At 40.4% G+C, this 17202-nt stretch overlaps 1 protein-coding gene and 1 non-coding gene across 3 annotated transcripts in view; both read right to left on the bottom strand.

Annotated features, from left to right (window-relative positions):
• The window catches only part of Nedd1 (NEDD1 gamma-tubulin ring complex targeting factor), a 40382-nt gene that overhangs the window by 2245 nt on the left and 20935 nt on the right, over positions 1-17202 (bottom strand). For both annotated transcript variants that reach the window (XM_021173917.2, XM_021173918.3), the window contains exons 6-14: positions 16303-16532; positions 14120-14321; positions 13563-13758; positions 10406-10534; positions 8200-8247; positions 7126-7328; positions 5926-6082; positions 4936-5092; positions 143-209 (exon numbers count right to left, since the gene is read on the bottom strand). In XM_021173917.2, coding sequence (XP_021029576.1) covers positions 143-209; positions 4936-5092; positions 5926-6082; positions 7126-7328; positions 8200-8247; positions 10406-10534; positions 13563-13758; positions 14120-14321; positions 16303-16532 — 1389 coding nt within the window. The remainder of the gene's footprint in view (positions 1-142; positions 210-4935; positions 5093-5925; positions 6083-7125; positions 7329-8199; positions 8248-10405; positions 10535-13562; positions 13759-14119; positions 14322-16302; positions 16533-17202) is intronic.
• Positions 4159-4303, bottom strand: LOC115032258 (small nucleolar RNA SNORA79). Its single transcript, XR_003837904.1, has one exon. It is a non-coding gene; the product is annotated as a small nucleolar RNA SNORA79 (small nucleolar RNA).

The following is a 17202-nucleotide window of genomic DNA, read 5'->3' on the forward strand; positions in this document are numbered from 1 at the left end:
TGTTAAAACATCCCAAACTCTACTTACTTATATTAGCAACTAGCTATAACAACTAAATAAAAATGGACCTTTTTTTTCATGGATTCTTTTTCTCAGATCCTCACCCTACTATACTCTTTAGGACACTATTTGCTATACATACCAGTTGTATATGAAACTGTTTAATCATTTCCACTTGCAGATTCACAATGTCTCTATGGCAAGCTTCCCTAGAAAGAAAATAATTCCTGTTAGAACTGGAACAATGTTACAGCTTTAGATCATTCACTCATAAAGCATGCTTACTGTTTAAATGATTAGGTAGTAATCACAGGTTTACATCACACGCACCAGTGATGTTTGCTGTGTGACGGGCAGTACAGTGATTCCTTTACTTGAAAATTTAGGAACTCATTAATCTCCACAATGTAACAGGCATTTTTCCAATGAAGAAACGGAGACAGAGCAGTTGTAATTCATCTGCTGTTACACAGAGGGCTGAACAGGCTGCCAGCTCTGGCTGTCTTCCTCTGCATCTCTCACTGTGTTACACCCTTTTTAAAGGCAGGCTCACTGGAGAGAGGGACTTCTAGGCAAATCAGGATGCTCATAGATTTCAAGGCCCTCTCATTGCCAATATCTTGGCTACTGAGAGAGGACTGCCAGCAGAAAGGGTCTATTTTATCAGCTCTAAGTAGTTAATGCTGAATAAAACTCAGTAACTATGATAATAAAATGATAGTACATATAACACACATGATCAACTCATGGAGGTTTACCATATGTTCCCATATGATGTTACTGCTTAATGCTTGCAGAAAATTTTAAGTCTTCTGAATATTATTGTATAAAGCAATGCTTTTCTTTAAAAATGTATGTGTGTAATGTGCTTGGGCTATAGCTCAGTGATAGAACATGTGCCTAACATACCTAAGTTCCAGTGTTATGTCTGTTTTCCAGTACAAAAATAGAAAAATTTTAAACTGGAAAGAATTAAAATTTATATATTTAAAATAAAAATGAAGGTATTAGAAAGGGTGAAGGCAAACTAGTAGAGTGCTTGCCCACCACACACTGGGCCCTTAGTACAGTTCCCAGGAATACAACAAAAGGCAATAAAAAGAAAAAAAGACATCAGACCAAACTAACACAGCCAGAGTCTCAAAAGTTACTGTCTTACACAAAAGGAAAGGTCTAGATCAAGTCCATACTTACTTCTGCTTTCCCATCCTGCATGTGTATTTATTTCAGTATGGAGAACGAGGCTGAGTACAACAGGGGCCTGGCAGTTGAGATACCCTTTCCTGGTGGGGGATTGTTAAGAGCACGTGACTACCAAGAAAGTCAAGCTTAATAGGCTAAATAGGCTCAAGATCCTAAAGGGACAGGCCTAAAGACAAGCAAGCCTAACGTATCGATGTCTCCAGGAGCCACATGTGAGTTCCTACACTGGGCTGGATGGCAAGCGAGCAAAGATAAAGCAGCAGCTGAGAAGAGAGCATTTGGACATCCGTGGGGGGTTGGTAAAATAAGACCCCTAAGATAAAAAGATGGAGTGAATACTCCAGACATTGGGCTGCTGTCCCACAAGGGCAAAGTTAAGTCAGGGGAATAAGGGGAATCTAGGGAGAAACTAACTCTAAGAAACCCTAAACCCAGAGACTACAGAAACAAAGAGAGATGCCCAACAGATGAAAACTCTGAAAGATCACTATCCATGCCATCTCTCAATGGCAAGAACAAGTCTGTAAAAACTTTGACTGTTAAAATTATCCTCAGTTGCAAATACAAAGAAATGTAAACTAGAGTAAAAGAAAGAAGGAATTCTTCTTCGGAGAAGAGGCCCAAGATTCTGGACTGAGCATGTGCAGGAGAAATTCCCCGGGATAAGCTAACATTTCTATAGATTATTTTGTTTTGTTTTGTTTTGTTTTGTTTGCTTTTTGTTTTTTGAGACAGGGTTTCTCTGTGTAGCCCTGGCTGTCCTGGAGCTCAACTCTGTAGACCAGGCTGACCATGAACTCAGAAATCTGCCTGCCTCTGCCTCCCAAGTGCTGGGATTAAAGGCATGCACCACTGTACTGGCTGGTTTTGTGTCAACTTGATACAGCTGGAGTTATCACAGAGAAAGGAGCTTCAGTTGAGGAAATGCCTCCATGAGATCCAACTGTAAGGCATTTTCTCAATTAGTGATCAAGGGGGAAAGGCCCCTTGTGGGTGGGACCATCCCTGGGCTGGTAGTCTTGGGTTCTATAAGAGAGTAGGCTGAGCAAGCCAGGGGAGGCAAGCCAGTAAAGAACATCCCTCCATGGCCTCTGCATCAGCTCCTGCTCCCTGACCTGTTTGAGTTCCAGTCCTGACTTCCTTTGGTGATGAACAGCAGCATGGAAGTGTAAGCCGAATAAACCCTTTCCTCCCCAACTTGCTTCTTGGTCATGATGTTTGTGCAGGAATAGAAACCCTGACTAAGACAACCACCACTGCCCAGCTATGGTCAACTGAGACTGGCCACAGAGTTTACAATTCTAAGACCATCTGCTGTCAAGTCTGCCATGACCAACTTTTCCCCCTGGGCCTTGACTAAATGCTTATATTAAAAATAAACAATAAAGACTCATGGTTGAAAGAGACCCCCTAGGGCACAGAGAATGTGATGTCTAGGGGGCAGGAATGACATACTATGAAAAGCCTGTGCTATGGTTTTTACAAAGAGAATCAGCCATGAGAGCTAAAAGACATGACCAAGTGCCTCTCCACACTGCCCCCTCTGTGACCCACAGTGACGGAGGTGGCTGTATATAACTTACTGAACGCAGAGGCAGAGCAACTAACTTAGAAACCCTGAGCCACTAGGGCCGAAGGAACAGGAAGCCAGAAACAGACTTAGAAATGGAAACCCCTGATAATGCAAAGAGGTGGTGGCCCAGCTGCGAAGCAGACTCCACCTGGGACTCAGAGCCTTCTCTGCTGAAAGGAAGGCCTGAGCCCACCTTGTGAATTGGCAGTCATCAGTGAAGTGACACTCAGATGCTTGTAAAATAAACAGGCAGTAAGCACTACCAGGTTCTATTAACTCTGTGTTTAGCCTTCCTAAACACTCCCCTCTGCTCTCGTGTCTGGCGCAGTTCCTTCTCTCTGTGGACATTCCTAGAATTTATAACCATGTCTCTTCTCATGCTGTCCCCACACACTTTAGTGTAAATAAACTTCTCTTCGGTGATACCTTCCTAAATTTCCGGAGAAAACTTCTCCCTTTCTCTGTTTTCAACATCATTTTATTTGCACTAGACTTAGCTGTTATCCAAATAGTTTTCCTATCAGGCCTTAAATATTTATGGTGTCCTCAAAAACTCTTTTATCTTTTAAAACCATGCACTGAAAATAAGAGGACACAGAGAGAAAGGACTGAAGCAGACTACTCAGAATCTATGGAACTGTCTTGAGTACAAACAAGCCCTAATAAAAACACCAGCATACTTAAAAGCATGATAAAAGTCCGCTACATAAACACTGAATATGATCTTACTGAGAAAACCTGATGGTCACTTAATGGAAGGGAAAGAAGAACAGATTGAGGATGTGACATTAAGAGATGAAAGGGCAACACATCCAGAGATGGAAACAATCACAAACCAAATGCTTTCAGAACAGACCACACTGCCACAGCAATCTACGAGAAAGCAGGAGATAGCCAGATTCACTGTGTTCATATATCCACTTTAGTCCAGTTGTTGTTATAGGACAAAATTCCTGTTACACTGTGTACAGTACCCTATTTGCCAATCATGAATTGCTTTACATTAAACAAACACACACATCAAAACAGGATACAATGTACTTATTCTAAAGAAACTAAGGCCACTGTGGGAAGATTCCCACTTCTCTATTAATATCTGATACATATATAAACTAGGCACACCATTATTATCAAAAAGATGATCTTTCAAAAAGAAAATCTCAAATATTTAAAAATATATTTAAAAATATTTTAATCATTAAAAAATGTGCACCAATTAAAAACTACATATCCCCAATTTTCTTCTCATCAAAATCCAAGAAATTACAGGTTAGAAAGGGGGGAAAATCTTATTAAAAAACATTAGTGACTGAAAATAACTTCCAAACCCTGAAATAACCATGAAAATGAAGCAGTAATGTTTTAGAACACATGTTAATATTTTTTGTTTGATCCTGCAAATTTCAGAGACTACATAGAGATAATCACAACGTCTTAATATTCTCTGAGTGAAAAAAATCTATTTTAATTTATGATGACCTAAAATCCTAGCGCCATACCTAAAGGCGACAGGAGGAACAGTCATCAAACACAACTTTATCCTGAAAATTCAAATGGCAGAAAGAACACAGTACATTATAGAAAGATTTATATCTACATATATACATATTTGTAATATCCTGACGTCATCTATCTAAAGGCATTTAGAAGTACATTAAGAGGTGTCTTTCAGGTTTGGTGTGGTGGTGCAGCCAAGCCTGGAGACTAAAGTTTAATCTCCAGAACCCACACAGCAGAAAAAGAGAACGGATCCCGAAGTCTGACCTATGACCTCCACATAGGTGCAGAGACAACTGTTCCCTTCCCTAGCTCCCACACAAAATATAAAACAAGCATAAAATGTCTGTTTCCCACATCACTTGCTATAGAGCACTTAAAGGTGACCTGTAAGTATTGGATGTAAGAACAACATTTGAGTATATGGAAATCTGCCCATATTCTGAAGACTCAAAGTCTGGGCCGCACACTAGACTTCTCCATCAGGCTGGCAAATGTGCCTCTCCACAGTGTACTACGAAAAGGTCAAAACTCATATTTTCTGTTTTTGTGGTCCTCACAACCTAGACACATATACAAATCACCAAGATGAATTCTGGTTCTGGTTTCACACAGGTAAAGACAAACTCAGGGACTAGGGGCGAGCAGTCTCTCAATGCTACCTGAAGTCATCCAGTGTTTCCTGTATCATGTTCTGAATGAAGCGGATCTGGACTGAGGTAAGCGGCGCACTTGTCCGACTGTTCCCAAGGGTATCGACTATTTTTTCTGAGAGTGAACTGGCTACTCCAGCGGTGATGGAGGATGCTGCCTTTGGTACTAAAACAAATGAAGAAAACAATGATAATTAACTTGGACTAAACAATATCAAGCATTTCTAAATAAGATTTGGTAAAGAAAGACTTCGGAAACTGCATAAGAACAGGGTTCCTATGACATTTAGAAAAACTCGCTGTCTGGAGTACAAATTTTAGAAACTTTCTATGACATTATTTCTAACAGTCATTTATCCGTATATATAAACTGCCAACTGTCTAATGTAATAACACATGACAGAGGGATTAATCTTGAAGAGTCCCTGAACCATTTCCTCTTATAAAAGATGTATGTGACAAGCCATACCACAAACCAGACAAACCAGGACTATTGAAAACAAACAGGCGGAACACAGGCTTGAAGCAGCTGCCACTGGCAAAGCCTTAGACTTTAACAAATGCAGAACCAGTTCTCTGTAAAGAGATCTTCTGAACAGGCAACTTCTCTTAGAGACCAGCTTAGCTCCCTTAAATGAAACTGGGTCTTATGTGTCTATGGCATAAACTCTAACAATATAACCTAATTCAAATTTTCTACAGATTTCAGGTATTACCCAAGCCTTTCCAAAAAGCTTTTCTTCATTATGCACACTGAGTTAAATCAAGCCCTTATATATTGGACTGAGAATGAGGCTCATATCAAATGATCAAATCAGGGTTGATGGATTTAACCGCTCATGTCTTCTAGTAAGGAGAAGTCATGCTGGTGAGCTGTCTATAAATGCATTCCTTTACCGTTATCTGGTCTATGGTTATTCTATTTATCCCTTAAAAGCGAAACAATCAGGAACCTTCCCAAATGCAGATTTCAAACCTAAGGACGTTCAATGTGCTTACCTGTAGTTGAGGAGCCATTGACTGAGGGTTCATGTATCAACTGGGCTTCAATATCTTTTTCTGGCTTTTCAAATTTTTCAAGATTTCTTGCTTGGTTAGACGATGGACAGGTATTTAGAATTCCAGGTTCAGCACCAGAGGAGATCAACTTTGTAAACTTGTATTTAAAACAAACAGTCACTTTAATATGCATTTCTTATATTATTATATTACCCACAAACTTTGTATGTAATTCTCACTGCTTTCTTCCAAAGGGCAGGGTCAGAAAAATGAAGAACAGAGAGAGACTGAGGAGCTAGTGCTAGCAGCACAGCAAGCACGTTAATCAAAATGTGAATTTTCAAAAAGCTAATTTACTAAGCACTTGTTGACTACAGGCGAAAATGCAAATCCCTGGGAAGAGGAAGGAGGGGAGAGAAGAGAACTCTGGACTTTCATGTAGTATCTAGATGGAAATATTGAAAACTAAAGACATTTTTGTACTTCTGACTTGATTCTCTTTTACCTTGTAGTTTTAAATGTAAATAAGAAAAATGAACACTGTGATTTGAATACCTACAGACGTAACCTCCCCTTACCCTGAGACCCCTAGGTGCTAATCCTCGTTCTTAGCAACCTCAGATTTGCTCTAACACTAAGAACCACTTCATCACCTGCTTGCTTTAGGCTGCAGTAGAAATATATTTTAAAAGAATTTCCTCCCTTTTCAACATATCTCTTTTCTTTTATGTCTCCTTAAGAAATCAGAATTTTACTCAAGCAGACCCTGTGAACTGAAAATATGCATAAAACACATCCCCAGTGTTTCAGCTTTACTTCTCAGAAGTTAGAATTAGCTGGAAATTTCTTTTCTTCAATAAGAATGAAGAATGTACAGATATAGAGTTATAATATACTATTTTAATTTAACTTTTCTGTTTAAACATCAAGTTGAGTCTTTCCCTTGCCTTCATGAGAATAAAAATTATTTCTCCTCAAAAAAATCAGTTATGAGATATCCTTTTGCAGATGCGTGGTTATCTGTAATACAGACAAGATTTGACAGGCTCCGGAAGTGCTCTTCAGTTATTAAAAACCGGCATCAAGATTTAAAACTATTTTCCTGCCTAGTAAGTACAAGACATCAATAATTAAGACACATATCAGTGGTCACCCCTTGAATGATAAACTTTAAATTGGGTATTCCTTCCTGGTGGATACCTGCTTTATGGAGTCCTTAGGTTCCGGCTTCCCTAGGTATGCTCTTTTAGAATCAGCTGACAGATCATGGCTTTCATTTTCTTCTTTCCCTGAAGATCCCATGAGGACATTAAGAGGGCTGGAGTGCAGCACCAGACTGCTGGAGGCACCTGCATTCTTCCTCAGAGGGAACACTGAGTTTAGCTGTGGTAGAAAGTCAAGGCCTGGGAAAGAAAGGAAACCCCATAAGTTTAAGATGTCTCCCAACCCTAAACACTGGGTATAAGCACTTTCTTAAAATAATGCCAAAAAATTTGACAAAAAATAGGGGATCAGGACTCAGAAGGCTGGCTTACTTCTCAGCTAAAATGATGTGGACTTGAGGGGGGTACATCCTTTCAATGGTGACACTACTTCCTCTCTGGAAGTGTGGTAAGCCTTTGAAAAACCATGTACCTAGGAGCATCGATGTGCTCAGGAGCTTTACACAGGACAGCCTGGGCTACATGGCAAGGATGTCTTACAAAGGTTCTTCCCTTGTAGAAATACTTTGAAAACTACAAACCACAGTCAATGACTGAGGCAGCCCTAGTTCTTGATAACTGAGAGCTCTAACTTGTACGGGTCTGTGGCAGCCTGTAAGATGACCTGGGGATCTCTGCCTTTGTGTGCCTGAGTTAGACGAAGGAAAGAAGTATGGCTAAAGGGTGTGTTGTCACTTCCAAGTTCAGCTAGTCTGGCTTCTCTCAGTTACCCTTGATCTCGCTGTCCACTAGGAGGGAAGCAGCTGCTCTGTTTTCAACTCAGTTGAGAGGATGTCCAAGGGGGCAAGAAACTGGTCTCTACAGTCAAAAGCCACTCGAATGAACTTGGAAGCAGAGCTGAATGCAGCTCTAGCCAATTCCTTAATTGAAGCATCAAGAAAGGAGAGATCAGGAGCCAATGAATGGCATCTGGCCAGTGATACTTAACTCCATGAGACAGTGAGATGCCAAGTGTTGGCTATCTACAGCTAAAGGAGCTGGGGTAAGTATTACAGAGCAGCAACAGCAGCATTACAGTGTATCTTCATGAAGATACTTCAAGATTTCTTACCATCTCCTTTGCCTATAGATTCATCACCTCCTTTGCTGACTACAGCATCTATAATAAAATAAGAAAATCAAATTTTTTATTGTAACATTTTTATAATACAGTTTAATATTTTTAAAAATTGCAAAAAAAGGAGAAGAAGAAAGAAGAAAGAAGAAAGAAGAAAGAAGAAAGAAGAAAGAAGAAAGAAGAAGAAGAAGAAGAAGAAGAAGAAGAAGAAGAAGAAGAAGAAGAAGCAGCAGCAGCAGCAGCAGCAGCAGCTGAGGCAACTTGGGCTTCCTGCTCCCTCTCCCAAGAGGGCAGAGACTGACACTCCTGAGCATGAGTAAGGCCAGACATCAACATCAGACTCAGTCGGGAGTCTCTTTCATTCTTTTAGAATTCATTCCCTCAGAATCCCATGATCATGTAAGGAGATAGCATTGCATGAACAAGCCCAAAAGTAGGTGCTGGCGTCCAACAGCCCAGTTTCCCTGATTCTATTTGGTACCTTTCTGATTTGGGGCAAGCTTCCAATACAGTTAAACTTCAATTTTTGTATGTTTACACTAGAGATAATGCCTTGATTGTCTCATAAAGTTGTTTGGGTAATTAAATAAAGTAAGAATATTTTACCAGTATTACAATGTTATAAAAACATGTGGCATTATTGATACTAACTTCAATCACAGACTATTGCAATATTATAATTATTCATTTGCCAATACCTAACAAAAACTGTGAACTGAATGTTAACATATTAACAGAAGAGTGGACAAAGGCCAGTAAAAAATACATCAGAAATACAAATGGCCAATAAGCACATGATTACCTAGTCTGTCTCTGTTTCTGTCTGTCTCTCTCCCTCCCTCCCTCTTCTCCTCCCCCTTTCTCTCTTGAGTGTACCAGATTTCTGTGTTAGGCAACTGCTCAAATGAGCTTAGATGTCAATACCCCTAACACACAAAATTCTTGTGTTCATTATAATATAAAAATTATTTTTAATAGATGAAGAAACTGAGGCACAGAGATTAAGCCTTTTCCTTAGAGAATTTCACCCTTGGAATTAAAACCAATTCCTAGTCAACAAAGCAAGCATATTTGTCCACATTTTCCTTAAATTAAGAAGCCTCCTAGCTGGGTGGTGGGCAGCACACAAATTTAATCCCAGCACTCAGGAGGCAGAGGCAGGTGGATCTTTGAGTTCAAGGCCAATCTAGTCTACAAAGAGAGATCCTGTCTCAAAAAACAAAACAAAAACAAAAAAACAAAAGAAAGAGTGACACCTCAATGGATGGAGACATATACCTCAAAATTTTACATTTGAAAAATGGTGCAGCAACTAAAGGAAAAGCTAGGCTGCTCATTAATTTATTCTTGCAAAAAAGCCCCTCCTTTAGGTCTTAAATATACAAAAGTTGCAAAAGTTGTGTGAGTTTGTGTGTGTTTAAATCTTCTACTATGGACATGTTAGAGTCTCTCTGGTTCTTCAATATTACAAAAAAAAAAAAAAAAAAAAACAAAACCCTGTAAACACACAAATCTTACAGATGTCTGTGAATATTTTCTGAGGTAAATTGGTAGAAATGGAATTAATAGGCCAGAAAACATGAATAATTTATCTGTCAAATTGCTCTCCAGATATTTTCCTGGATCACTGATACTGCTATTAGCACTGAAACCATCCCATTAAGGAGTGTGAGCCTCAGTAGAACTAAAAAAGCACAGCGGGACAATGATATACATTGTGTCCATGCATCAAGGTGACAATGGTCTCTTCTCAGTGGTGCCTTTACAGGGTAGTGGCAGAGATTATATAACACACACATGAAACTATCATATACAAGTGCCCAAGAGGAGGTAGTCTATTACCTAGAAAGCTAAATAAATACCAAAGAAATACTAATAATCCTTATTTTTGCATACCAAACAACCAAGATTTTAAGGAGATTTATTTGAAGCAGACACAAGTCAAAGATTGTTTATCATGGTAGACTGTCTTAAGACATTGTGTTGGCACCTAAGCTCAGAGGCAGAGCACTCGCTTAACACACAAAAGACCCTGGGTGGCGGGGACTGAGCCATGTACAGTGACCAGCATTTGCTGAAACATGGCAACTTCTCACATAGCAAATCCAGGAAAGATCCAGTTCAGGAACTGAGAAAATGAACAAAGCACTGTATGACTTAGACCCACATCTAAGACTAGGTCCTGATCTGACACACTTACCATCTCGGATTGGTGAGAACATGTCACCTAAACTATTTTTCCCAGTATCATCAAAGCTGGAGAAATCCTGACTTTTTCCAGCATCTGTTTCCTTAGAGAAAATATCTGTAGTTTTGCTTCGAGCCAAACCTTGGAAGAATTAGATACAAGACTCAGTGTTATTACATCAATGTAAATAGCTGCTAACATCAGAAGCCAGACTGTAAAATGAACATTACCCACTCTGGTGCAAGTTTATAATTAAGCATCAAGAAAAGCAGCAGAATATGTCAGTAAAGGGCTTTTCTAAAGTCATTTGTTCACAGACACCACTTCATTGGAAGGTTTCTAAAATTATTAATATGCTTCTGCTGCCCTCTTAAAGTGTACTAAATACAATCTATGTTTGTTATGCCTGGTTGCCTACAACTGATTAAGATAAATCCACAAGGCATATGCATGATGTCTAACATACTACAAGAGACAACAAACATTTGCTCTCCAACTTGTAGACAGTGGGCCTTTATCCCCATCTGAAGTCTTCTTCCACTAATAGTGGGAGTTTAACTTTCCTTACTCTCATTGTTACCCAACTAAAGGACTTGTAACTCAGAGCATTACTAGCAATAAGGACAGGAGGGTATCAGACTCATAAAGAAGAGTGCAGTAGGCAAGAGAAAAGGACTAGCTAGCATATAGCACATAGCACATAGCTTTAGAGCTAAGGCTCTGTGGGAGAAAGCATGGAATAAGGACCATCTTGCTGTGTTAGCAGCAAGCTCTAGCTTCTGACTGGCAGCATGCTGCTATACATTTTAAAAGGAGTTTGACTTGACATCTCAGTCTCAAATGGAAACTAGAAGCCAGAGATGACAGTCAACTGAATTTCCAAAGCTGACAAAGCTGGGCTAAGAAAATGAACTTAAAAACAAACTGCTAAAAACCCACGGGTCTGTGTATCATAACCCTGAACGGTGTTTCCAGCAGGGGTTCCAGCCTGGCAGTGACACAGCTGGAACGGAGCACTGTGAGGCTAAGGGTTTCAGGGTTAACTCTGGTTACACAGGGACTGGGCTGGAAGCAGATCACGTGGGGAAGGAGAGGCTTGCCTCATTTTTCTAGGTTTTTAGTGTATTTGAATGAATAACCAGAGGGTTAGTATCATAAAAACATAGTACTGAAGCCTTTCTTTTCACTTCTAAAATTGCTGTTTCCTACTTAAACCAAGGATCAGCAACAAATTATAGAGGTTCTTTTCAATTACTCGATCAGTTAACTAGAGTAGAAACTAGAATTTTTAAAACTTTAGATTAACTGCAGATTAATCTCAAAATAAGTCAGCATCATGGTTATGACTATGACTACAATATCACTGTTCTATCACTTACTGTCTCATGTGCCAGACACTTGAGATACATTTTCTCTGATTGCTGTAATTATCTTAAATGTTAAATGCTATCCTAGTGTATAAGCAGAAAGCAATGAGACAGCAGTGGCCTGGAGACGGCTCAGTGAGAAAAGTGCTTGTCCTAAAAGCAGTAGAACCTGAAGGTGGCCGACAGACCCCACAAGAAAAAAAGCAACTGCTTGAAGTCCCGGCAATGGCGAGGCAGAGGTGGTAAAGGGATCTCTGCGGCTTGCTAGCCAGCTAGCTTGGCAAGTTCCAACCCCGTGAGAAACCTTGACTCCAAAAATAAGGCAGACAGTCTGCAAGGAATGTGATACCCAAAGCTGTCATCGGGTACACATGTGCCTGCACAGACAGGCACGCATGCGCACACACACACACACACACGCACGCACGCACACACGGTACACAGACACATATAGCACACATGCACCTGCAGACACACACACAGAGATACATATTTACACACAGAGACACACACACAGCAAGTAGGGCTAAGTGAAGATGTATCTGTGTATGTAAAACAACAGAGAGTAAGGAAACAACTGGGAATAAGCTTATGAATTGTGAATTTGCCAAAAGGCAGAGTTCAAGAGCTCAGCACTATGAGTAAAACTTCTCTATAAGCTGACAGCTGCTTCAAAACAAACAGAAATCTGCTTGTGGGGACAAAGCAAGTACTTCTTATGGCCAGAAATGTTGAGACTGTTGAGAGCTGTCACTGTAAGTAACCTGCAAGTCCAGGTCTTCATTTGCTAATGAGAGTGGCCATCCTTAAAGAAGAGCTGTTTATTAAAAACTGATGCTCTACTTCCCAGTTTATAAACCATTATTTTAATTTTTTAAAGTCATGAAAAAGAATTGCAGAATTAGTTATGAAAATAATGGCAAATTTTCATAATACAGTTAATTAAGCATTTTAGGAGACATTATTCAGTTATATTTCAAAAATAATTTCTTCTAGGTAAACAACCACAGTATCTCTAAGATCTTAAAACTGGACCTCGTTATTTTTCTATATGTTGTGACTATTCTATAGCAGTGACACAGAACATCACAAGAAACTGATAGTGAGAACAGTTATCCCACACTATCAGAGTCAACACACAGAAGTTCTGCTGTTATTTGGAAGTAGTAAATTCATGCTAAGGATCAAGGCCTTGACTGGCAAAGTCAAGTCAGTGTACCTGAGTCACTACTGAGTGCAAAGTGTTTCTGAGAATTCATAGACTGTGGCTCCTGTTACAGGCGAAGAACAGAGAAGCCACTACTACACTGTACCTTCCTATGGCCCACCAGAGTCAACGAGATCATCCTTAGAGATCACCTGGACACTAACTTCCAGCTACTACTCGGCATTTCAAAATACTTATCCTCCCAGCTGACTTACTTTTCATTTTGAGAGCTGAAACATTAAGAACCAAGAGTAGCTCTTCACCTTGTTTTTGCATTTTACACTCCTGACTAAGGTCAAACCACACAGACGGCACTGATGTTCCCATTCTGCTCAGGACAAAAGGGAAGATCAGCCCGTCGGAGGAGTGTTAAAGACAAATGGCTGAAATAATCCACTCTTCTCACAACAGAAATCTAGGTGAAGAGAGTAAATGCTCTTAAGAGCTCCATAACAAGCAAAGTTAGTAAGTTTTTCAATGGTATCTACTAACCAGTTTTGCCTAAGTACTCAAATGAGTCCTAGGTTCTCAAAGAAAGGGCTGATGGTGGGGAAAAGACAAAGACCTCAGATCACTCTGACATCAGCAACATTACCTGCTTCGTCCTGAGCAGCCCCTGATCCTTTGCCCAGAGCTGTTGTCACGGGCTGTGGGAGAACTGTGGCAATGGAAGGGCTGGGTGCTTCTCTGACAATTCCAGAATTCTGGGCAGTCCCACTGCTGCTGCTCACAGGGACACTCCGTTTGTTCACTGCTGCGGCCTTATTTGAGCTGCCTTTGCTTAAACTTGCCTAAATGGAATAGAATATTTAAAAGCTCAGGTTACTAATGTGTCATTATAAACATTAATATTTTATAAGTGCCGTACAAAATTAAAAACTTAATTTTTCTTCTTATAAATCTGAAGATTGCTGCTATATCTGAACTTTGCTCTAAACAACACATTTTAAAATTCTTACATAGAAAAATTAAATACTAAATAATTTTAAAATCAAATCTCAAAAGGCTTTATATTCAAACGATATGTAATGTCACCATATAAAATAACTACAAAGCAATACAATGCTGTGTTTAGTTGACAAGAGATAATTTTCATTTTCTGAGTTAGCAATCTCTAGGAAAATAGAAAATGTTGAAAAGAGACTATCTCACCTTCGTCAGAGATGTGGAGTACTGAAATGCTATACATTGCACAGATGTCTTGTGGGCACTGATGGTTTTCACGGGAGATTTCAGCATCCTTAAGTCATACTGATATATTTTCCCACGGGAAGATCCAATAGCCAAAGTGGCTCCATCCGGCATAAAATCTACTGCAGTCAGAGGGGTGTCGGCCACTAAAGTTTTCACTAGCCTTTGGAGGAGGAGGAGGAGAATATGCAAATGCATTAGTGTATGCAGGAGTATAAGCTTAGAGGACACAGCTACTTATCAAGAACACTTAGAACTGGGCAAACAATGAATATCCCAAATACTTGCTTAAAGCGGTTTGGATACGGCTCACAGACACGTCTAACAGCACGACCTGTAAAGAATGAACATCCCACCGTCTGTCTGCTCACATCACACCGGTGCAGCCCACACTTTCCAAGTGGACCTCCTGTCTCCTGGATTAAGTGCTCTCTGGCAGCGTGTGTGACAACAGGCACAGCCTCAGGGCTGAGCGGGCTCGACATATCCAGTTTCTACTGAGTGGCCTGCCCGTCTCTGGAGGGACTGTGACCTTTCACAGGAGCAGATGCTACTCTGCTCTGAGTTGTGCATCTCTTGACCAAAAGGCAAAAACAATATAGTTCATGTGGCCAGACCACAGACAGGCAACTGATACTGACTTGCTCTTTGCTGGTTTATCTGGTACTAGAGGAAAACAAATGGCTTACTGACCACAGAGGCTGTCAGTGAACGATTTTAAGAAGAGCAGAGAGTGAAACAGGCCACAGTAACTAAGTACTGGAGTGTTGCAGCAAGGCCCGGTTCTGGTATCTCCCCCCAGTAAGGAGCCTTAGCATTCTACAGGATCTATACATTCCTCTTTCTTTTTCTTTTTAACGTTCTAAATTGAGCAGTTATCACACAAGAAGGGTTGTCCTGTGACAGTAAGTGACCTTAGCATAGGATCTATAAATTATTATTTTTTTTAATTCTAAATTGAGCACAGTTATCACACAAGAAGGGTTTGAATGGTTCAAAGACCATGTACCGAAGCAGAGGTAACATTTTTAGGGCTATCTGGTAATGTTTGCAGACTATCATGCCTCAGCAAACATCACAGAACTTACTGGGAGAGATGGAGGCCAGTGCTGAGATACGTTACAGTGCTCAGGACAGCACTCCGTGACAGAAGCACCAGGCTAGAATATAACTAGTTTAGAAACTCTGATACAGAAAATAAATTAATTTAAAGCCAAACTGGTTTTTTGTTTGTTTTGTTCTGTTCTGTTCTGTTCCGTTCCGTTCCGTTCCGTTCCGTTCCGTTCCGTTCCGGTGTGGTGTGGTGTGGTGTGGTGTGGTGTGGTGTGGTGTGGTGTGGTGTGGTTTGGGGTGTGGTGTGGTGTGGTGTGGTGTGGTGTGGTGTGGTGTGGTGTGGTGTGGTGTAGTGTGGTTTGGTTTGGTTTGGTTTGGTTTGGTTTGGTTTGGTTTGGTTTTTCGAGACAGGGTTTCTCTGTATAGCCCTGGCTACCCTGGAACTCACTCCGTAGACCAGGCTGGCCTCGAACTCAGAAATCTGCCTGCCTCTGCCTCCCAAGGACTGGGATTAAAGGCATGCACCACCATTGCCGGCTAACAAAACTGTTTTTAAAAGGTATATTTAGTTTCATTTTACAAAAGAATCTTTAGACTTCTGAAATAAAGATGTATAGTGAAGCCTGCCCCCCCACACACACTTCACTCATGGTCTAAAAGTACCCTAATGTCTATGTTGTATCCATTCTTTTCTGTGTAAGAAAACAAAGAAAATTATCAGATACATCATTAGATGTATGTATGTAAAATATTAGATACATCAAGTGTACAAATATCTGATCCCTTTATAGTGATCCGATGCTTGTGTAAGTCACAAACGTCTGTTAATGAGCTATCTGTCACTAAGTTAAAGCATGAACACACTAAGCCTGGAGATGGAGTTCAGGGGACAGAGTGCTCGCCTTGCACACATAAAACCCTAAGCAGCACATCATGTAGGTGTGGTGACGTCCACCTGTAATTCCATCATTCAGCAAGACAAGAGCATCAGAAGTTCAAGGTCATCTTTAGCTAACTAGCAAGTCTGAGGCCTGCCTTTGCTAGGTACGGTCCTGTCTCAAAACAAGTACTCATGACAATGTGACACTTACTTCTTACTTGAAGTATCATAGAGGATGATTCTTTTATCCAGGCCTATGGTTACAAACAGCAGTTCGTTGACAGGAGAGAAGCAGATGCCTGAAGCTGGGGCTTTGTGTGTACTGTCAAAGCTGTGGTATGAACTCTGACTGTTCACATCCCAGAGAGTCACTACTCCATTATCCGAAACGCTGCCCAAGAGAGACTTCCTAAACAATGAGTACTTGATGTGCCGGATAGGCTGTGAGATAATAAAGACACATTGACGTGACACAAACATTCATAAACATGACTCAATCCCACCAACTCTGTCTATGCCGGGCTAGGTATTCTCTGATTTAAAGACAGACATGTTAGATCACAACCTCCACCATGTTATTTAGTGTGCTATAAGATGACCCTGCAACATTTCAATATTCTATTAGTTGAATATCTGTCACGATTTTATCTTAGATAACACAGCTTCTTCAATCTCCTCCATGTCAGAGGAAAACTTTTAATATAACACATCCACATTGTCTACATTGGTTAGAGCAGTCACCATATATACAAGGCCCAAGCACAGTCAGATCACAAGAGAACCCTGGGAGAGGGTGAAGATATTTTGCACTCACTTCTACAGCCCTCAGGCTCTGGGATGCATTCCTGTGGAGCTGACATTCCAACACAGTAAGCAGCACAGTAAGGCCTAGGTACAGAAGATGGGTTCCTCCACACTGGAATGGGCTAAACCTCCTTTGAAAACATGTCAGCCTGAAGGCAGCACAGGACTTGCAGCTCTAAACACTAATCCCCACCAGAAGATAGGCTTCCTTTCTAGTTTATTTTCTGGACCAGAAAATTCAGGCTGAATAAATACAACTTGATTAAAATTGATTGAATTATACCTACCTTCCCTAAAATACTGTGTT

This window comes from Mus caroli, unplaced genomic scaffold (assembly GCF_978045245.1).
Source record: "Mus caroli unplaced genomic scaffold, Mus_caroli_1 scaffold_9, whole genome shotgun sequence".
Taxonomy (NCBI): domain Eukaryota; kingdom Metazoa; phylum Chordata; class Mammalia; order Rodentia; family Muridae; genus Mus; species Mus caroli.